Here is a 23117-nt window from a genome sequence, read left to right as displayed (position 1 = left end):
AAAAGAACAAGATGTGGAACCAGTTTTGAAAGAATTCAACCGCTGCCAATCTCATAAATTACAAGAAACTTAAAGCACAGGCTTGATATAGCAGGCAGAAAACTAAGAAAGAATTGTCAATTCAGATTTGCCTTGTTTGCCACTAAAGACACAGATGCAAGATTAATCTGGCAGAAAATTAGATGCCTTACTGGAAAGTTTCCATCAATTCCTTCTTCAATCATAATCTCTAATGGACAGGAGATAACTCTCCCTGAGGATATAGCAAACACATTTGCAGAATCTTTTGCTCGCCATTGTGCATATGATCCATCCTTCTTAAAAGACAAAGTGCTTGAAAAATACAAAATAATTTTGGAATGAAGTCTGCCCTCTCTTATAATGAACCCCTAAAAATAATTGAATTGGATGAAATTTTTTAAAAAAATCAGCCAACAGTGCTGCACCTGGTCCAAATGGTATATGTATTACCTAATGTTAAAGCATCTTAATGAGAGCCCTATACTCTCTCATAAAATTTTTCAATCAAATTTTTGTTGCAAACTACTTTCCCATCTTTCTCATTAGTTTATTTGATGTCCATTTAGGTCTGGGCCTTGAATGTATTTCTTATTTGGTATGAAAAGCCTAGTAGCATCTATGATTGTTTCCTTCAATGCTTATAGAAGCTACTAGTAGCATTCTATGGTTATTTCCTTGATTGCTTCCCATTTAGAATTTGCTGATGTTAACATCAGTTGGTCCCGCTGTCTAAGCCACTGTAGTCACCTTTTTGAAAGCAAAAACCTTTCCCTTGATGGTAGTTACATCTTTAAGTAAAATCCAACATCAGTACACTGTGATCACTGCCACCTAGTGGTTGTTCTTTTATTTGCATAGTACTAATTCATGAATCACACCTGGTAATCAGATAGAATATTTCTCTTACATGCTGCTGTAGAAAACAGTCATCCTGTAAATCCACAAAAGTCATCTTAGTGTGTTGGTGATATGTCCACAAGTTCTAGTCAATATACGGAAAGTTAAAATCCCCTCATTATAAGACATTTGAATTGTTGAAGTTGAACATAAAAAAAGACATAGTGGATGGAATCTATTCAATTGTATTAGGGGATGCAGTAAAGGAATAAAGAAACCCTCTGCCATAATTATGACAGCATCTTTGAATTCAGGGGAGCTCATTGTTGACATTTGTCACTGATGTGCAGATGTATTCACAAAGGGAGATTAGAGGGTGACATGGGTAATTAGAGACTTTTTAGCCTAACTTCTGTTCCACGGAAAAGAATGGAATCACTGGTTAAAGAAGAAATGCAGGACCATCTGGAGAGGAATGCAGTCATACTGTAGCCACAGCATGGATTTATTAAGAAGCAACCTTGTCTGAACAATATGATTGGATACTGTGATGCAGTAACAAAGGAACTGAATGCAAAAAATACTTGGATTTCAGGAGAGCTTTTGATAGTTCTGGAAAAATTAGGCAGTTGAAGTCTAATATTGAAAATGCAAATTACTGCACATGGGGAGTAGTAATCTCAGCGTAATGTACCAGCTGGGTGGTACTACACTTTTGTTAGTGGAAAATGAAAAGGATCTGGGGGTAATCAATATGAAGTTCTCTGAGCAGTACAGACAGGCTGCCGTGACATCTCATGGGGTTTTGCCATTGACAACAGGAATGTTGCTAGCATTTATAAGAAGGTGATTATTCCATTGTATAAGACAAGAGTTAGGCAAGATCTTGAGTACTGCCTAAAACGAGGTCTTCAGACCTGCATGCAGATGCAGGTCTGAAGACATTGTTTTAGGAAGAAAGTAGAGCTGCTGAAATGGGTGCAGAGAAGAGCAACGAGATCGGTGTGAGGAACAAAGAGGGGCTCTTATCAAGGAAGACTTCAGTTCTACAAACTGCAGCATATAGAGTATAGGCATCCGGAGGTGATCTGATTGAGGCTTTGAATGGATTGAACAAGCTGAATGTTGATGAGAGTTTACCTATTGATCAGACTATGCCCATAAGGGGGCATAAATTCAAATTGAAGGATGGTTGCAGAATAGATGTTTGCCTTTAGCCAGCAGGTGTTGTTTGCTGATAAAACTTGCATTTCTTGTTGTGGAAGTGGATAGCTTAAATAAATTTAAGGAAGAACTAGACAAACTATTGGAGGAAATGGCTAGGTGAAATGGGAATTTTTTTTTTTTTTTTTTTGGCTGATGCTGTATAAGCTTGTTTTCTTGCATCTTTTGCCATTACTAATACTATTAATGACCTTTGTTCACTGACTAGAAATCATATCCATAGTTTTGCTGATGATAAAAATAGTTGGCAGGGTGGTTAATGACAGTAATGAAGGTATGCTGCTGCAACAAGTTCTGGAAAAATTAGGTAGCTGGGCTGAGAAATGGCAGCATCTAAAAGTCATACCTGTTCTCTTTTCCACAAAAAAAAAGTATTGAAGCTATGCTTATCTTTGACAACTCTCTCATTTCAAGACAAGGTTGTGTATTTCCATTAGGGATTATCCTTACTTCTATCTAATCTTTCTTGGCATAAGCACATTACAAATATTGCTTCCTCTGCTTCTAAAACTGGGCTTTTCTTTTTCACTTTTGGCATTACTCTTCGTCTGAATAATTACTTGTTCTGTATAAATCTCAAAATTGTCCTACCATGGAATATTGTTCCCACATCTAGAATTTGAGGACAGTCTATGATGTCCACAAAACCTCTCTCTCTCAACCTTCTTGACCCATTCAAAAGAGGGCAGTCAGTCAGTCCTCTTACAAAGTCTCCCCCCTCTGTCTCATAGATGCAAATGTTTCTGATGCATACCTTTTCTATAGATACTTCCACAGGCATGTTCTTCTAAATTGGCATATGTAATTCTCCCACTCTCTTTCAAACCAGTCTGAATACATAATGCAAATAGTCAGCATCCATTCACTGTCAAACTCTAAGCTCACAGAACCAACTTTTGTCTTCATTTATCCCTTTTACTTCTTGTCCTCTGAAATTATTGTCCTCTGAAAAGCCTTATTGCATGTGTATTTTCCAAAATTTACAGTCTACAGAAATTCCAATCTAATGTCAACAAAGAACTGTCTTCTCAGCCTTCAATGCATACACAGTACTGTAAGTTATAATATCTTTCATGTTTGGGGTTTCATAGGTAGTTTATTTTTACATTTTTTTATTGATAAGTTTTTATTTTTCTCTGGCGTAGCAAAAGCTTGTGGCTCCCTTGCACTATGCAGCTGATAATAATACTGAAAGCTATCAATGTGGGATGTATCTCTTTCTCTCCCTTCCCCTCCCCAATTAAAATTTTCTCGGTATGCCATTGCATTTGAGGAGTTATAGATTTTGTGAGAATATGAGAATAAAATTCAATATGCACAGAGGCCACATAAGCTATTTCCACTTATACCAGTCAATTGTGCTCAAAATTCATATGAAATTTTTCATTTTTGTGCAATTGGACAATGTTACCATGCCTGCTAATGCATAGAATTGGAGCAAGTGGAGGACTGATATGCTGTTTTATGATACATTGGCCATTGTGCCAAGTGCAAGATTATGTATAAAGAATCATCATAGGTGACCAACAGCTAGGACACATCAAAAATTATATATACAGAAAAGCTGCATACTCAGTAAAATATTTATAAAAGCTAAAATCAAGTAATTCTCAAAAAAAAAAAAAAAAAACAGATAAAGACAAAATATATTAAATCAGCAGGTTAAAAATATGCACATATATTTATCAACTTTAAAAAATGCAAAATATGCCTGTATTTCAGACATGTCTGAAATTAAAAATTTTGGTCAATGTTGTCTTTGTCACATGAAAACTGAATGAGTGTATAGTGCTCAATCTGATGGTTAAAAGTGCTAGTTTTAAAAGTTAAAAGTGCTAATAAAATGTGTACATTCATAAACATGTTCTTGATGCTTAAAATGTCACATGACTCACACATATATGCTAATTACAGGAGTATTAGCATAATTTCTCACGCTAGCAAGATTCTTCTTAAAATCATAATAAACAGATTCTCAAGAAAACTCGAAGAAGAAATGCCAGAAGAGCAAGCAGGTTTCAGGAGGGTTAGAGGAACCAGATCTTAAATCTTCAACTGATTATTGAAAAATGCAAATAATTCAATGTTCCAGTCGTTTTGTGTTTAATAGATTATGCAAAAGCATTTGATTGTGTTCAACACGAGAAACTGACTATTATGGGTTTCCCAGTCCACATAATTCAGTTGATTAAGCTACTGTACCAGGAACAGGAATTGTGAGAACGAACATGGCAAACACAAATTTTTTTCCCAATAGGTAATGGTGCCAGGTAGGGCTGTATTTTGTCACCTCACCTTTTTTAATCTTTATGCCGAAGATATCATGCATGAAGCTTTGGAAGATTTAGAGACTGGCATCAAAATTGGAGGACTGAAGATAAACAACCTTTGTTATGCAGATGATACTGTGCTAATTTATAATTCTAAGGATCATCTTAAAGAAACTCTGAGGAGAGTGTGTGAAGCAAGTAAGAAAAAAGGATTGTTTCTGAATGTGTGTAAAACTAAAATTATGCTGATTGGTGATAATCTTGGTTTCAGTAAAGTGAAGGTTAATGGGCAAGATATCAAAGAAGTTGATGAATATAATTACTTAGGGTCAAGAATAAATAAAAATAGTGACTGCTCAAACGATGTAAAGAGACAACAGGCAATTGCTAAAACATTGGTCACTGATCTGATTAAATTATGGAGAGATCATGATCTGCACCCAAACACGAAACTGAGAATCATTGATTCGTTAATTTTTCCAGTTCCAACTTATTGATGTGAAGGATGGAATCTGAAAAGAGTTGACAGGAATAAAATTGAGGCATTTGAAATGTGGTGTAACAGGAGAATACTGCGTATTTCTTACTTGGATCAAAGAACAAATGAGTGGATATTGAATAAAATTGGCAGGCCTAAAATTCTTCTTCATAGCATCAACAAAAGAAAACTCAAGTTTTTTGGTCATATAGTAAGAAAGGAAAACTTTCTGTTGAAGAATATAATGGAAGGAAGAGATGCAGAGGATGGTCTGCAACTAGGTAGAAGGATGGGATCAGTGAACTTCTGGGCATGACACTTTGCGATGCCACTCGTATAGTACAACACGATCAATGGAGTTGGTGGCTACAACAGCTCCTCAGGGAGCTATGTGACTGGAAGAAGAAGAATATAAAATAGATTAGTCAAAATCTAAATATTATTATGCCCCACATTGACTATTCTTGTCACCATGCAGCCGCTAGGCTTGTCTAGTGAAAATTCATGCAGTTGTGTTGTAGAGAGCACAGTGTATGCATCAAATTCTTATTTAGCTTACTTAATATTAATAACTGGACAAACGTATACGTTAATTTAATACCTTTTGATTTAAAATGAATACTACGAAAAAGAGTAAAATGTATCATTTTCATCAAGAGTGGGAACTAGAATACTTTTTTGTAATGATAAAAAGAAAAATGTTGTTTGATTTGCAATGCTTCCATGGCTGTACCCAAAAAAGGAAATTTAGAAAGGCACTTCAATGCACTCCTGGGAAATACCAATCAGATTTTCCACCTAATAGTGACCTTAGAAAAAATAAATTAGAAGAACTTAAATCCCGATTATTGGCAGAACAAAATTTCTTCATAACACCTAATTTACAATCTAAAGCAGTAACTGTAGCATCATTTAAAGTGAGTCATTTCTTGCAAAAAAATGCAAACCATTTTCTGATAGTCAGTTCATCAAAGATGCATATTTAGAAATAACAAATTCACTTTTTGAAATTTTTAAGAACAAAAATGAAATTAAAAGTGCTCATCAAGATCTGCAATTATCTTGAAATACTGTGGTGACACATCAAAAAAATGAGTAAAAATGTGAGCGAAGAATGTGTGTTCATATTGCTAATTGTGTGTCCTTTTCTTTACAAATGGACGAATCTACGGATGTTAGTGATACAGCTCAATTGCTCATTTTTGTTCATATAATTTTCGATGGTTCTGCCACTAGAGAAGAACTGCTGGGTATGGTTTCATTAAAAGAAAGAACTATAGGTCTTGATATGTTTAACGCATTCAAAAATTTTACTGAAAAAATTAAATTACCACTATTTAAGCTCACATCAATAAAAACAGATGGAGCTAAAGCAATGATGGGGCATCTTAACGGATTCATCGCATTGTGCCAAAAGGATGACGAATTCCCAGATTTTTTGAGTTACCACTATATCATCCACCAACAAGTGTTAGCCAGCAAAAGATTAAATACTAAAAGTATTATGGACATAGCTTTCAAAATCATGAACTTCATCAGAGGACAATCTCTTCAAAGGAGAATTTTCAAAATGCAACTTGATGAAAATGAACCAGATCTGACATTACTCACAGATGTGAGATGGCTGAGTCGGAGTAAGTTTCTACAGAGATTTTGAAATTTGCTGAATGAAATTTAAAAATTTGTCGATTAAAGGGGAGATGATTATCAGTAGCTACAAGATAACGGAGTGGTTGTATAATCTGGAATTTCATATTTTACCAGTAAATTAAGTGATCTAAATTTGGAATTACAAGGAAAAAATAAAAATGTGGATGACATGATTAGTAGTATTTATAGGTGCCTCCATAGCCAGGTGGGCAGGAGCAGCAGTGCATAGCACATGCTTCTTGATTAGACCAGGGTTCGAGTCTGTGACCACCGCATATCCCCGGAGCAATATGGCCTTAGTTGCTAATGCTCCTAAAAACTAAATAACAACAATAGTAATATTTATTTCTGCATATAAATATAAATTTTTGGCAATGGCTAAGGATCCCAAAGAAAAAAAATTTTATCGTTTGCAAAAATATCCTGTTTTGAATTTAATAGTGGGAAATATGTTTCTGAAATTTAGAAAGTTGTGGACGAATTTGGTTTCAAAATCGGTGATTTTAAAACAATTGAAGATATTGTTCGATATATTTCTTATCCATTTAATGTTGACTTAGTTACACAAAAAATTGCAGATCGCTGAGATTTTTCACATGGAGAATATATTACTTGAAAATGAAATTATTACATTGCGAAATATCTTCCTAAAAGACTTGGAAATATGTTTGCCGAGAAAAGAACCCAACTGTAAAAAAATGCAGTGATCGTTTAAATTCCTGTTTTGGTTCCACATATCTGTGTGAATTAGGCTTTATATATTTGAAACAAAAAAATATGAAGAATCACTCTACTCTTAAGGACTTGCATATAGAAGATTCTTTATGGTTGGCCAGAGTATATCCCTGATTTTGAATGCTTGGCAGATGACATTAAGACACAAACTTCACATAAATTAAAAATTTAAATACGTATATGAATTTAAAATAAGAATTCTGAATCGTATTTCATTTTAAAATTTATAAACATTTTTCAATCTGTGTTGATTAGCTTTTTTAACCATGTGCAATGAAATTCTTGAGATGGTAGATGGTGGCACATTTTGAAAAAAAAAAGTCGATCGCATCACAAATTAAGTTGGCCACCCCTGATCTATACCATTGGCCCATGCAATTCACATGAAAGAAATGTATGATAACCTACAGGTTCTTTTGCAAAAAATATGCTATCAAGAATACAAATGAAATTAACATTAGTTGAGGCATATGATTCAAGAAAGCAAGCTTATAGAGCATCAGCCAACAAAAAAAAACTTCCCATCTGGTCCCTTCAAATGTTTGTCTAGTTCAGCCTTAAATTTATTTAAGCTATCAACTACTCACTGGCAAAATGCAAACTTCTGCACATCTACCTTTCCTCAATTTGAATCTTTGCCGCCTCAGGTTCTTAATCTCAACAAGTGTCCCATCAGCATTGAGCCTGCTCAAACCATTCAAGGCCTTGTACACCTCAGTCAGATCACCTCGCAGGTGCCCTGTCTCCAGATGCTGCAACTGACAGAATTTAAGCCTCTCCTGGCAAGAGAACCTCTTTGTTCTTCTCACCAATCTTGTTGCCCTTCTCTGTACTCGTTCTAGCAACTCTATGTCCTTCCTAAAATGAGGCGTATAAACCTGTATGCAGTACTCAAGGTGTGGCCTAACCGTTGCCTTATACAAAGGTATAATCACCTTGTTTCTTCTAGAAAAATTTCTATATATCATTGACAAAACTCCATGACCTGTTCTGGCTGCCTGTCTGCACTGCTCAGAGAACTTCATCCGATTGCACATTTATCCCCCAGGTCTTTTTCATTCTCCACCGCCGACCGGGCTAGCCGAGTGGGTAAAGTACCTGCCCGGCAACCCAAAGGTCGCGGGTTCGATTCCCGCCTCGGGCTTGGATCAAAGTACTGCAAAAACCTTGGGAGGTGCAATATGGCCACAGAAGCCGATGCGCCAACAACTACCAAATCAAAAAATCAAAAAATCATTCTCCACCTCCCTGAGTGTAGTATGACACACTTGGTATGTTTCTCTTGGGTTACTGCTACCACTTTGCAGTATTTTGCATTTTTCAATATTAAACTTTCATCGATATCATTAATAAATACAAAAAACAAGAATGGGACTAGCACAGAATCCTGGGGGACTCCACTAATAACATTAGTCCATGTAGAGCAATGTCCATTTATTACCACTCTCTGCCTCCTCACACTCATCCATCCCTTTATCCATTGCAGCAACTTGCCCTTAATGCCATACCAGTCCAATTTGTACAGCAGTCTTCCATGTGCAACAGTATTGAAAGCTTTCCTGAAATCTATGTATATGATATCAAAATTATTTTTTCATAGTTCCTTTGTGACCACATCATAGTAGCCAATCAAATTGGTCAGACAAGACTTCCCCTTAACAAACCCATGCTGTGTCTGAAATATTACTGCAGTCTTGTCTAGGTGATCCTGCATCACTTCTTTAACCAGTGACCCATATATTTCCCCGGAACAGAAGTTAAACTAACAGATCTATAATTATTTGTGTCACCCTTTATGAATTGGGGATACATTTGTACATCTCTAATCCATGGGAACCTCCCCTGAATCTAAGAATGCTCTCATAATTATGGCTAAGGGTTTGCTTACTTCCCTTGCTGCCTCCTTCAATATAACTGGATAGATTCCATCTGCTCCAGGTGCCTTTTTTCATGTTTAACTTCAAAAATTTCTCCTCCACTTTGCTCTCTATTATTACAAAATCATTTAGTGAACTTCTGGCCTCCCCTTCCTTAGAGAATTCCTGATGTGCGAATGTAGATGCAAAATACTCATTCAGTTTGTCAGCTATCTGAGCAGGATCATCAACAGTTGAACCACCAACATAAAGTGGAACAATCTGATTCATCCCCTTCCTTCTAGAGTTTACATAAGAAGTCCTTGTTGTTTTTCTTTGTATTCTCTGCTAAGGATTCTGATAATCAGCCTATGCTTGCCTAACCTCCTTTGTGACTTCATTACAGACCAGCTTATACACCAATGAGCCAAAATATTATGACCACCTACATAATATGATGTTGGTCCTCCACGTGCATGAATGCTACAAGATTTCTAAATGTGTCTTGTGGTATCTAGTACCAACATGTAACCAGCAGATCCTTTAACTCCTGTGAGGTCCATGGTTGAGATGCCACAAATGGCTGTTGCTGTTCCAACACAAACCACAGATGCACGATGGGATTGATGTCTGGAGAATTTGGAGGTCAGGGCAATGCCTGGAAGTCTTCCTCATTTTCCACAAACCAGATGGTACTGCCAGAGGGAAAAACCGTTACCATGAAAGGGTGTACCTGGTCAGCAATAATGTTTATGTAGGTGGTAGATATCAGAGTGCCCGCACATGGATGATGGACCCAGGGTATCCTAGCAGAACATCGCCCAAATCATGACACTGCTGCCACCGGCTTGTTTTCGTCCCACGGTGCATCCAGGTGCCATCACTTCCCCAGGTAAACGATGCACATATACCCAGCCGTCCACATGGTGCAACAGGAAACGTGATGCATCGGACCAGACAAACTTCTTCCAGTCACTCAAGGTCCAGTTTTGATGCTCATGTGGGCACTTGGAGTGATGCGGCTATGCAGCCCTATTTTCAGCAGGGTTTGATGTACTGTGTGTTGATTACTCCCGCCACCAGTATTGCAATTACCGGCTAGTTACACCACAGTCACCCTTCTGTTGCCACGTACCATCTGGGAGATCCTTTGCTCATCTCGAGCCGTGGTTGTCCAAAACCTTGCCAGCTGTTTGTGGGTTTCTCTCCTCGGACAACTTTCAGTAGGTACTAACCATGGCTGTCCATGAGCACCCCACCAGCCATGCCATTTCAGATATGCTCTAACCTGGTTGTCTGGCCATTACAATTTGGCCTTTGTCAAACTCGCTTAAGTCCGCTGCCTTTCCCATCTGAAGAACAAGAGTAACACTGATTAACGGAGCTCCGCATCAGGTGTTTTTTATACCATGTCTCGACTCACTGGTGATAATATTTTGGCTCATCAGTGAATCTGCTGTAGGCTTCTGTGTCATCTACTTATTTATATGCATCCTGCACATTTTTCTTCTCTGCCATGAGCCTTATCAGTTCATCTGTCATCCATTTAGGCCTAAATCTTGAACAGTATTTCTTAGTTGGTATTATCAATAAGAGTCCACTTCTGGATGGGTAGGAAGATATGATTATTTTGCAAGTTGGCTGCTATTAATTCCATTGTTTGCCTACTTTTTATCATCAGAAAATTTAAACTAACTTTATATTCCTTGGAATTTCTCCCCAGGGGCTCACATCTGGTGAGTATGGGCTTGGCAGAGAAGAATGATGATATCCAGCTCAGGGTCCTGACCTGGATATCATCATTCTTCTCTTTCTTAGTGATTCCCTTTTGACTCTTTCTTGCAGGGTAACTTGGGAATTTTTTTTCTTTTTCTGGCTGGTGCAGCATAAGCCTCAGGCTTTCTTGCACCATATAGCTAATAATCCCTTACTCCCTTTGTGACTTGACTGTAGAATAATTTATACTTAATGTTGGCTTCCATGTCCCCTGATAATTTAATTATCCCATACATTTTTCTTCCCTGCCACTAGTTTATGTGACATCCATTTGGGTAAATCTTGAAATATCTCTTAGTGTTTAAATAAAAAAAAAAAAAAAAAACTGGTAGTTTCTATGATCACTACCCTAAATGCTGGAATTTTTCCAGCAGAGACAAGGTGAAAGGGGTGACTTTAAGTGGGCTGAACAAAATAAATGCTGATGGCATCCTTATTCTCTCTCAGGAGACGAATTTAAATTAGAAAAGGAAGGTTGTAGGATAGATATGCAGAAATTTGCTTTCAATCTAAGATTAAATGATCAGAATAAATATCTGCCTAGAGTTGTGGAAGTGGACAGCTTGAATAAATTTTGGAAGTATGTGTTTTGGTATTATTCATATACCAAAGTAACTCACAATTTTTCTAAATTGATCATATTTAGTCAAACAAAGGTGAATGTAAGTTCCTACATTGGTCAAAGGTAGTTTTCAAAGTCAATCTGGATATTCACAGTCTTCTTCATGAACACTGCATGCAGTTTTCATCTAAAGAGAGCAGAAATGGGTGCATTATTTTTGTGACTTAAGGAAAGACTACTGTCTTTCCCATTTACAGAAAGGCTGATCATATTTCATGAATGTGGCATTGTATTTTTATGCTGATTTTAACTCATCTCCTAATAGATGGAATTTTATATTTGGGTCTTTTAGAAAGATTTGGCAAGCCATTTCAAATTTTATTAAAATTGGACAAATACAAATCCAGCAATTAATTTTTTATACACATCACATAGGCTATCCATTGTATTATAGTTGAAGCACTGGATGTTGTGCCTTGTTGCTGTGTAGTCTGAAATTGAACTCATAAACTGTCCCCCCCCCCCCCAAAAGCATAGCCTATTAACTGCTATGTTGTACTATTGCCTGCAATCAGTTGCAATGAAATATAAATGGATTTTTTTTTTTTTTTTTTTTTTAAGATGTATTTGGGAAAAATAATACAGCAAATTCTTTAAAATATGACACCCTCTGGAATTGCAAGGTGCTGAATTTTAGAGATATACCTACCAGTGATTTAGCAGTTTTGGAGAAGTGCATTCAAATAAATATTAAAAAACTTGAATTTATTTACATCTGTAAACATAATGACCATCTTGTCCTTTCATCTGTTTTTACACCCACAGGATTTAAACTACATGGATAATAGAATGGTCTTAATTCTCACACCAGAACAAATTTGTTTTTGTAAAGAGTTGCCTTGACACTATACTATTTTCAGCAGATAGCTCTAGCTACAACTTAAATTGATTTTGTATATTGCACACTAGTTCACATCAAACAACTTCTTTGCTTGAGTGTTTTCGCTGGAGACCACCTGCTATGATAGCAGTATCATCTTTTACACAAACAGCTAATCAAACTATCACCTAGCTATCTGTTTGAAAGTAATGCAAGACCGAGGCAAGTTTGTTTTGCTGAGTATTAAGACCGCTGCATTATCTTTGCACTTTAAATCTTGCTGTTCATAAAAACATGTCCTGTCAGTATCTTATAAAGAAAAAAATGTTATTCTTTTCTTATATAGATTTTTAAAGACATATGTGATTGTTGATACAAGTGCTAGATTGCTTTCTTAATATTTATAGATTGTAAAATATTAGTGTTTTTTTTTTTTTTTTTTTTTGGGGTAAATGTGCTGGATTTTACAGAGTTTACTGTATGACAGTATATGATACCAGTACTCCGTAAATTTTAGAATAGTCTTCTATGTGTATTTTTTCAAGAAAATAAGCATATAACATCCTTCTCCATTATTTTATTTTATAATTAACCAACACTATTATAATAAGTTACTTTCCATGATAAGGCACACAGTAAAAGCAGGTCATGGGCACCACTGTACCCGAGTTTGCTCTGAATATAGGACAAACAGTCAAGCTATCAATAAAATACTAAATTCCTTTCTGCAACTACCCAGACATTTCCATTTTATATTCATAATGGAATGTATGATCATTCAGGATACCCACCCCTCCCCACCCCTGGAATAGGTCAGCACCATAATTCAGCCTGGTTAAGAATTACTGGTTTGCTTAAATAAAACCCTTTCCCAAAATATAATTTACAGTATTTCTTCTCACAACAACTGGTAACTTTATTTCAAAAATCATACTAATAGTAAAGTTCTCTCTCAGGTAATAACAATTTCAGGTAAATGGTTGACTAATAAAAAATATGGAAAATTGCTGTGGGGAATATTTTTTTTAAATCAAATTCTAATTTTATTTTACATTTTAAGCTAAACAGCAATTTATATGAAATTCTCAAAATATTCTATATTAAATCAGAACCTAAAATGTTAATGGTATTGATATTTTAGGAAAATAATTCAGAACTGAAAAAACTGCAATATATGCTAACCGTAGCCCAAATTCATTTGATCACTCACTGCAATGCTATGTTTTTTAATTTTAATTAATTTCTTAATATAGTGGTATGGTTATTTTTAGAGATTTTTTAATAAACTAAAACAAAAACTTTTTTTGAAAGATAGTGTGAATTACCAGTGAGCAGGAGTGGCTTTAGAGAACTGAAAAAAAAAAAAAAAAACATTCCCACATGATTTTGAACAGGTTAATCAGAGATGCCAAAATTGTAGCACTTTTTTAAGGCTTCACAAAATGTTAGTTCCTGCCTTGAAGATATCAGTGCAAGGCAAGCCATAGATTGAAAAATTTTATTCCACATCAGTAGGAACTTTCTGTTTAAATAGTAATATACATAAATCCATATTTTATAATCTTAAAGTGGCATAATAGAGAATGCACAGGACAAAAACTTTGATGTAGAGCTTTGTGAATCCATAATGTTAAGACTGTAGAACCTCTACAGTCTTAACATTATGGAAACTTAAAATATGCACCTCCGCCTAAAAATTGCAATGTTGAATCTTGTGACAGCCGCACATATCAGTATTTTATTTGAAGTGAAAGGGAATATATATATAGAGCTTTTTCTCATCTTAAATAAGAAAGTATTTTTTTTTTAATAATGTGTAAAATAAAATTGAAGAAAGAATGGTGACAATTACAACCCAAGTGTCTAAAAATATTTGAAATGACTAAATCGGAAACATTTATCAATTACAATTACTTCTGTCACCAACTACATCTCATTTAATTTATGGAGGCCAAAGTATATAACTACTTATTCACTTCTTCTGTTAAGGATTCTTTCATTTATGGCTGGAAAGTAATTGATCATTTACATGTTTTAGCATAAGTGCTTTACATTTAGTAAAAAAAAAAAAAAAATAGGATTAGTTTTTTATCACACATTCCATTAATTTTTGGCAAAATCTGAATACCACTGAGATCATTATTATGCATATAAGGATAAATTGATGTGGTTATTGTGATATAAGCAGGCACAGTGAAGCTGCTGAACCATATTACTATGTGTTCCATTGAAAACCATCAGGATCTCTTCTACAAAATTTTTAAGCAAATGTTCTACTTTGTAAAAAATAGGGTTTCCTATGGAGAATATTGAAATGGCTTTTCCAAAGTGCAAATATCACTTTATTCCTACTGAAAGCTTCATCTGTACCTAATTCTTTACTTTTTTTGCCATATGACAAACAGAAGAATAAATTAAAGGATTCACTTTCATCAACTATGCTTAGAAAAATTAATAGATGAAAAAATTATAGTGTTAATTCTATGCTTAACAAAAATAAGGTTTCCCTTTAAAATTTCTTGAATTTACTTTGCTTGATGAGTAATGTTTCATGTTAAAGATATCACTAGGCTTGGTCCCTTTAATTTTTTTTCTTGAACTCTAACTACATTGTGCTATTTACAAATACTATAAAGTTAATGCCAGTTTCATGGTTCTTTGAAAACCTGTTACTTATGTTGGTTTGCATCAATCTAAATTTTCAGTATAATAAGGTTGCAGCTTTCCACTTTTGAGTAATTCATCCTTCTATCGCACACACACAAAATGGTTCTCTAAATGCAACAATGAAATCTGAATATTATAAAATTACTAATCTCAGGAAACACTGTTACTATCAGGGCACAAATATTCAGTTGATAATTCAGCACCATCTCAAAATAAAGTTGGATTAATCCCAAGTCTGTCTCGGTGACTGGGGAGGGCACAGTATGTTGAAGAGAAGTCTAATTTTTTTTTCTTCAAAAGGAACAAACTTAAAAATTTTATTGCTAAATTAACTCTAATTACTAGATACCTAATAAAGTTCCCAAATCATATCAGCTGTGGAATTTACAACTCTCACCAAATAAAATGTAATATCTGGCTTTTCAGTGATGGGATGAAACATGTATGATTATAACAATCTCTGCAACTTCAAAAATATTATTTTCTTATTTACGCTGAAAGACATATTACCAAAATGAAATTAAATCCCATCAGCAAACCAGTAATTCATGATCACAGTAATATTACTATCAAATTAACTAGTCATTATTTCATTTAATCTATCCCTTTCTTCTTTTCTCATTATAAAAAAATCTTATCACATCAAATAGTTCCAAGCAATATATTATATCTACTGGACTCTCTTCTTGTTTTAAGATTATAAAATGATTAGATTTGATCAACCCACATGAACTTTGGCAACAGTGACACTATCAATATCCATGGAAACCACCTTATTTAACTTATTGCTTCATAGCATGATATACAAAGATGAGGTAATGGATCCTGCCACCTCAGTGTTATTTCCTAATTGAATTACAAATGGAATGCTGAAGACATAAGGCACAGAATATGAGGAAACAGTGCCAATCACTTATGGGATTTTAAAGTTTTTTCCTGCATCATTGGAACTTGGAAGCATCTTTGGGCTCTAAAGTCCTGTTTCTTTGTCAGTTATGGCAGTGGAGAGACACAACTAACTTCCTTGCAAATGGACAACAGGTGTCCCAACACACAAATTGCAGAAAGTGTCTTCAAAAAAAATTTCCCATTATTCCTGGTCATTGCACACTTTCAATTGTTCTTTCACAGAAGGAAATAGTTCCTAGTGTCACCAAAATTTAATCTTTAGCCAATTTGGACGGGTCATAACTCTGAAAGTTCCACTGCTGCCGCTCATCTCCTGAACATTCTTTCATTAACAGGTGCTGCTTATCTGAAGCCATTTCGAGGCACTTATGGCTGCTTCCATGCTGGATGGTATGGCTCTGTAGAAATAAAAAGTACTATATTACAATACCATATAATGCAGTACATTCATTATTTGGTTTTAGTTCTGATGATTTTCAATTGATCAGAACTAAAACCAACTATTTACTGCCAAATTATCAATAATTTCATGAGTTAAAGGAAAATAAACTGAATATAAATTACTGCAAACTGTTAACTTCAAAAATATCAAGGCAACACTGTTGTTTAGATGATTTTATAAACAATATAATATAATGAGGTATGGAGATAATTTGAAGCGTCATAAATGTTAAGAAGGCCTATAAGTCATGTAGAGCAGCTTGGTTGGAACTTACCAGTGCTCTGGGAATGTTTTAAAGCAATTTGTAGTCTTACTTTGCATTCCAGCAGAGCTGGAGTCAACAAAATAAATGATTCTGATTGTGTGAGAACATATCATTCAGTATTTACACATAACTGGCCATAAACTTTTCCACTCGCAAAAACTGGATATGCATAGGTGCCAAGATGCAAACATGAGAAATAGTCCCAATGCAGAGTTTGCCTGATGAGTAAAAAGGATAAAACAAAAAAATATTTTCTTAATCCAGGCTATATAGTATAAAGATCTGTTCCCATTTGCATAGTTTCAGCTTTTGTGTTTGATTGATATTGAATTTTTGTAATTTGAGACTTTCATTTCAAGAGACCATGGAGTGCCACCATGATCTCCTTACCACATGAGCCACCAAGGTGTTGAGATTAGACATTTGAGAGAAAGAAGGGGTGATATTCATTGATGAATTCATTATCAGCAAAACAATTGGTAGGTCCCGATCACTTACTAAGTTTTCCTGTCGTCCTCACCTAAGAGAATTACAGTGCAAGCTACAAAAGAGGTATGTGGAAATTTGTAAAATTGAGAATTCAAAACACAGTGGTGGATCCAAGACACAGTTAGAGAAAATTTTGGCAAACAAGCTAATAAATTCATATTGGAACATAGAGAAAACTGGAAGAGGTCTAGGATAATGTCTGAAAGAGACTAAAGAAAAATTTAGATAAGAGAGGGAAAACAAGAATCATAAATGTTTTTGCATTTACTTAAAAAAAAAAATCCTCAGAACGGGGTTAAAAACCTTAAATAATCAGAAATAAGGATGAAGTTAAAACAGAAGAGAAGAGAAAATATTTTGGATAGTTCTCAGACACTTAGGTGTCTGATGAACTATCCAAAATTGCCAAAATACATAAAAAGGAATAATATATATATCAAAAGGATTAAGTTATACATTTTACAAGTATCAGACACACAAGAAGGATTGGACAAAATAATGGAAATGCCTGTGATAAGATTTACAGGTATGCACTAATATGGTGTTTGGCCACTTTTCTTTTAAAATGGCTTGTATTCTGTGTGGAATAGATTCAAATAAATTGAACTGTCTTAAGAGGAATGTTTCAAGCTCCTTGAGTGATGAAAGCGGAGGAAATATGCCACTTACTTTTCCTCTCCAAATATGGCCACAGCAACTCAATAACATTTAAGTCTGGTGATTGTGCAGGCCATGGGAGATGATAATCTCACTTGCATGCTCCTCAGACCAAGACTGGGGTATATGTATTAGGAACATGGCATCGTTTGTGGGAAACAATATTTGCACCCTGAGATGACTGATCACTTAAAATATCAAGATAATCAATAGCAGTAATTTTTCCCATTCATGGTGATGACAGGACCTAAACAACACCAAGATATTGCTGCCCAAACCATTGTTGATCCTCAGCACAAGACAGTCAGGATGATGTACCTCCTTTGGCATTCACCACATGTACACTCATAATGATTTGTCTATCGTCTAAAAATTTGACACGTTTCCAAACATCAATTCTGCCATAAGTTTCAGCTTATGAATCATCACACTGTTTTGCTATAAACTGCATTTCTGGCACTCGTTAAGTTCTTGGGTACAGTCCTTTTCAGTGTCTGCCAGTCTCTTTATATCAGCTTTGATTTTCTTCCGCATTTAATTTTCTGTACTTGGTGATTGCAGACATCACTTTTGACATAGTTGCTCTAGATATATTTAACGAACCAGCAGTTTTAGTCGCTGATACCTCTACTAAATGTGCACTAAAAAATTTACCTCTTTAGAAGTCAGACAGTTTGGTCATTTTTTTCATTACCTTTTTATATCACCTCTAAATTGTCTTTCTTTCACAGTACTACCTCCAAGGAACAAAAAAAAAAATCACTTCATGTTCATAAATACTTCAAACAGCAATTACAAGAACTACTACTTTCATATCACGTGTTTCCATTATTTTGTCCACTCCTGTATTGTCTCTTTCATCCAAACAGTTCAGCCAGACTGAAAATAAATCTAGACATCTGTTAAGGAGTGTCATTAGCCCTTGGCAAAAAAGCATGTCAGATGACCCTCAATTCCAATTGATAAGCAATCAGTCAGGTAATTCATCATAATCCAGTTCTTGCCTGTAATCAGAGATAAAATAGTAAGATTATCAAAACAAGGTTTGCTACCTCCAAGTACTCACAAGTAAGAGTTACAAATTAATTGCAAAAACTGTAATGGGTACTATTAGTGGTAAAGCAACAGAAAATGGCACAGCAGCCTCAGGGTTTTTCATAGTATAAAGCTTTCCAAATTCATCCTACAAACATTTGTTACCTCCATATATATATACAGTTCTCATAACACTATGCATGTCTTCTTTGGGGAGGGGGATGCTATTCAATCAATATTGAGTTCCATTCCACACAAGGTGCCTTTCAGTTTGTTAAACAGCCAGAAGGATGTGGAAGTGTTTCAGTTCTTTCGTTACTTAGCAATTCCATGACAATATTGGCCTTCTATGACACTACATGGAGATGGGTCTGCTCAACTTAGTAAATAAATTTGAATATGGGGAGTACAATATGAACAGAAAAGACAAACAGGATAGGTGAAGAGGGAGGTTATACTCTTAGTTAAGAAGCACATAAAATCTAAGGCTGTGCATCCAATTGCAGGGTGTGACACTGCAATTGGAAAGCAAAAATGAGAGGATTGTGTTATTATAGATCTAATGACTCTGATGAATCAATAAATCAAAATGCGATATAATGTGGATTTTAATTTTCCAGGTATTGACTATAATTTGTGGGTTGGTCACTCACACACCAGTAAGACTTTTGTGGATTTATTGGATAACTGTTTTCTACAGCAGCAGGTTAGAGAGATAATATACTTGACCTGATTATTCATGCATTAGAATCACTAGATGGCAGTGATCACAATGTATTTATGTAGGATTTATTTAAAGATAAAACTGCCATCTGGTAAAGGCGAGGAGTTTTTGTTTTTGCAAAGGTGATTCTGTAGTCTCATACAGTTTTTAAATTATTTATAGTGATGCCAAATGATGTTACCATCAGCAAATTCTATATGAGAAACATTAAGGGAACAATTATAGAACCTGATAGGCTTTTTATACCAAACAAGAAAATACTATTCAAGGCTTAGACCTAAATGGATGTTATGTTAACTTAGGAGACTCATGACAGAGAAGAAAAATGCATGGGATGTAAATAAATTTTCAGGTGATACAGAAACCAATGATAAATACAAACTAGTCTGTAATCAAATAACAAAGGAGGTTAGGCAAACTATGGTTCAACTACTCATGATCCTGCTCAGGTTACTGACAAACTGAATAAGTATTTTGCATCTACATTTGCACATAAGGAATTCTTTAGGGAAGTAAATACCAGTAGTTTATCAAACTAACAGGGAGCTAATGATTTTAAAATAACTGAGAGGAGAGTGGAAGAGAAATTGCTTAAGCTAAATGTTGGTTGTTTTAGGATTTTATGGCGCATTAGTGTCTAAGGCTATAATGCGCCAAGTCAAAGCTAAATGTAAGAAAGGCACCCGAGGTGGATGGGATCTATCCAGTTATATTAAAAGAGGCAGCAAAGGAAGTAAGCAAACCCTTAGCCATAATTATGAGAGCTTCCTTGGACTCAGGGGAGGTACCCATAGACTGGAAATGTGCAAATGTGACCCCAATTCACAAAGGAGGATCAAAGGCTGACACAAGTAATTATAGACCTGTGAGCTTAACTTCTGTTCCAGGAAAATTAATGGAGGCACTGGTTAAAGAAGCACTGCAGGATCATTTAGACAAGATTTCAGTTATAGCTCGGACACAGCATGATTTTGTTAAGGGGAAGTCTTGCCTGACCAATTTGATTGGATACTATGATGCAGTCACAAAAGAACTGGATGCAGGGAATAGCTTTGATATTATATACTTGGATCTTAGAAAGGCTTTTGATACTGTTGCACATGGAAGACTGCTACACAAATTGGAGCAGTGTAACATTGGAGACAAATTGCTGCTATGGATAAAGGGGTGGTTGAGGGGGAGAAGACAGAGAGTGGTAATCAATGGACACTGCTCATCGTGGACTAATGTTATTAGTGGAGTCCCTCAGGGCTCAGTGTTGGGTCCATTATTGTTTCTGTATTTATAAATGATATTGATGATGGTATATCAAGCTTAATGTCCAAGTTTGCAGACAATGCAAAGGTTGGCAGGGTTGTCAAGGACACTACTGACACTATGCTGCTGCAACAGGATCTGGAAAGGTTGAGCAGATGGGCTGAGAGGTGGCAAATGAAGTTTAACATTGACAAATGTAAAGTACTACACATGGGAAACAGCAACCCCAGAGCAACGTATCAACTCTGTGGTACTACACTGACAGTGGTAGAGAATGAAAGGGACTTGGGGGTGGTTGTGCAGGCAGATATGAAGTTCTCTGAGCAGTGCAGACGGGCTGCAAGAGTAGCTCTTGGAGTATCGTCAATGATATACAGGAATTTTTCCAGCAGGGATAGGGAGGTGATTATTCCCTTGTATAAGGCAATGGTCAGGCCACACCTAGAGTACTGTATACAGGTCTGGAGGCCTCATTTATAAAGGATGTAGAGCTGCTGGAACGAGTACAGAGAAGGGCAACAAGATTAGTGAATGGAACAAAGGGGTGCTCTTACAAAGAAAGGCTTAAGTTTTACAAATTACAGTGTCTGGAGACTAGGCACCAGCGAGGTGATCTGATAGAGGTGTATAAAGCCTTGAATGGTTTGAGCATGCTCAATGCTGATGGGATTCTTCCTCTAGCTCAGAATAATCACTTGAGAGGGCATAATTCAAATTGAGGAAAGACAGATGTAGGATAGACGTGCGGAAATTTGCCTTTAGCCAGCAGGTGGTTGGTTGGTGGAACAGACTTCCATCCCTTGTAGTGGAGGTTGATAGCCTAAATAAGTTTAAGGCTCAGCTGGACAGGTATTTTGAACGAACAGAGGGGTGAAGTGGAAGTGGGTTTTTTTTTTTTTTTTGGCTGATGCTGCATAAGCTTGCTTTCTTGCATCAAATGCCTCTACTAATGCTAATGCTAAGGCAGCAAAGTAGTTAAAGAAAACTGTTAGCCGTGATTATGGGACCATCCTTGGATTCAGGGGGAAGTTCCCATGGACTGAAGATTTGTGAGTATATCTCCAATTCACAAAGGAGGGAATCAAAGGGTGACATGAGCAATTACAGACCTGTCAACTTCTATTCCAGGGAAATGGAGTTACTGCAGGACTATCTAGACAGGAGTGCACTGATACTTCAATCACAGTATGGGTTTTTTTAAGGGGAAATCTTATCTGACCACTTTGATTGGATACTATGATGCATTCACAAAACAATGATGAAAAAAATAATTTTGATATCACATTTGCACACTGTTGTATAAATTGGAGCAGTGTGGTATTAAGGCAAGTTACTGCTATGGATAAAGGGATAGTGACGGGGAGAAGGCAGAAAGTGGTTATTAGTGGAGTTTCCCATGGTTCAGTGCCAGGTCCATTGTTATTTTTTAATGATATTGATGACAACAAGACCTATAAAATTAGGCAAATGGGCCAAGAAATGGCAATTGCATAGCAGTAATCCATAATGTACCAACTGTGGTACATTATGGGGTAGTGGAAAATGACAAGCTTGGGAGTAACTGAGTAACCTCTGAGCAGTACAGACACTACTTCTCTTCTTGCCTTCCTTTGCCAGCCCAACTCTCATGCCATCGAGCCTTCTCTGTTCTTTTCTTTCACTGTCCATCCACATTTTCTTGAGGACCAAAGTAGTTTCTGGTAGACAAAATAACACCAATTACCAGAAGGTATTCTAGCTTTTACATCCACCTTCCATAATAATATCACCCAAGTACTTGAATTGCTGCACTCTCTCAAAACTCTTCATGTTTATATGCTTGATCTCCAACTCCAGTTGCTGTATGGTTTCCTTATGGCTGCCTTTAGGCCCAAGATGAATGGGATCGTTGAGAGGACATCTCCCTGTCTCAATCTTCTTCTCATTTTGAATGGTTTAGAAAGCTGTTCTTGTAATTTCACTTTAGCTCTAATTTTACCAAGTTGATATGTTCAATTTTCTCTTAGAGACTAGAAGTGAAATAGATTGTTTGTAATTGATAAACAACTGGTGTGCATTAAACTTGTAGCATTCTAACTGTGAATATTTAGTCGATTATTCAATGGTCCCTCCTACAACCACCCTGGTGGTCCCCTAGTTGTCTTTCTGCATATGTTTCCATGCCAAAACCTTATTATGTGACATTACTTCCTTTTTCCAGATGGTCTACTTGCTGTTCTTCCACCTCTGTCTGTTGTTTCCTATCCTTACAAAGGTTTGTTCTGACCTGGAGTATGATTCCTTCCTAGCATGCACCTCATCCAGTTGTAATATTTTCCCCTTGTTTTATTCTTAGTACTTGTTTAGCCTCTCTCTCTCCTTTTGTTTCAGAAATTTTCCGGGT

The 23117-nt window shown here is 35.9% G+C and overlaps 1 protein-coding gene across 1 annotated transcript in view; it reads right to left on the bottom strand.

The window, feature by feature from the left end:
* Window positions 1-14830: 14830 nt before the first annotated feature.
* Window positions 14831-23117, bottom strand: part of LOC150091167 (putative polypeptide N-acetylgalactosaminyltransferase 9) — an 886865-nt gene continuing 878578 nt past the window's right edge. Inside the window, exon 14 of the mRNA XM_090374539.1 lies at window positions 14831-16263. Coding sequence (XP_090230665.1) covers window positions 16117-16263 — 147 coding nt within the window. The 3' untranslated portion in view covers window positions 14831-16116. The remainder of the gene's footprint in view (window positions 16264-23117) is intronic.

The sequence above is a fragment of the Mastigoproctus giganteus genome, chromosome 1 (genome assembly GCF_048544385.1).
Source record: "Mastigoproctus giganteus isolate SK-2022 chromosome 1, ASM4854438v1, whole genome shotgun sequence".
In the NCBI taxonomy this organism is placed as follows: domain Eukaryota; kingdom Metazoa; phylum Arthropoda; class Arachnida; order Uropygi; family Thelyphonidae; genus Mastigoproctus; species Mastigoproctus giganteus.
The sequence above is the reverse complement of the archived record's forward strand: the minus strand, read 5'-3'. Positions and strand labels throughout refer to the sequence as shown.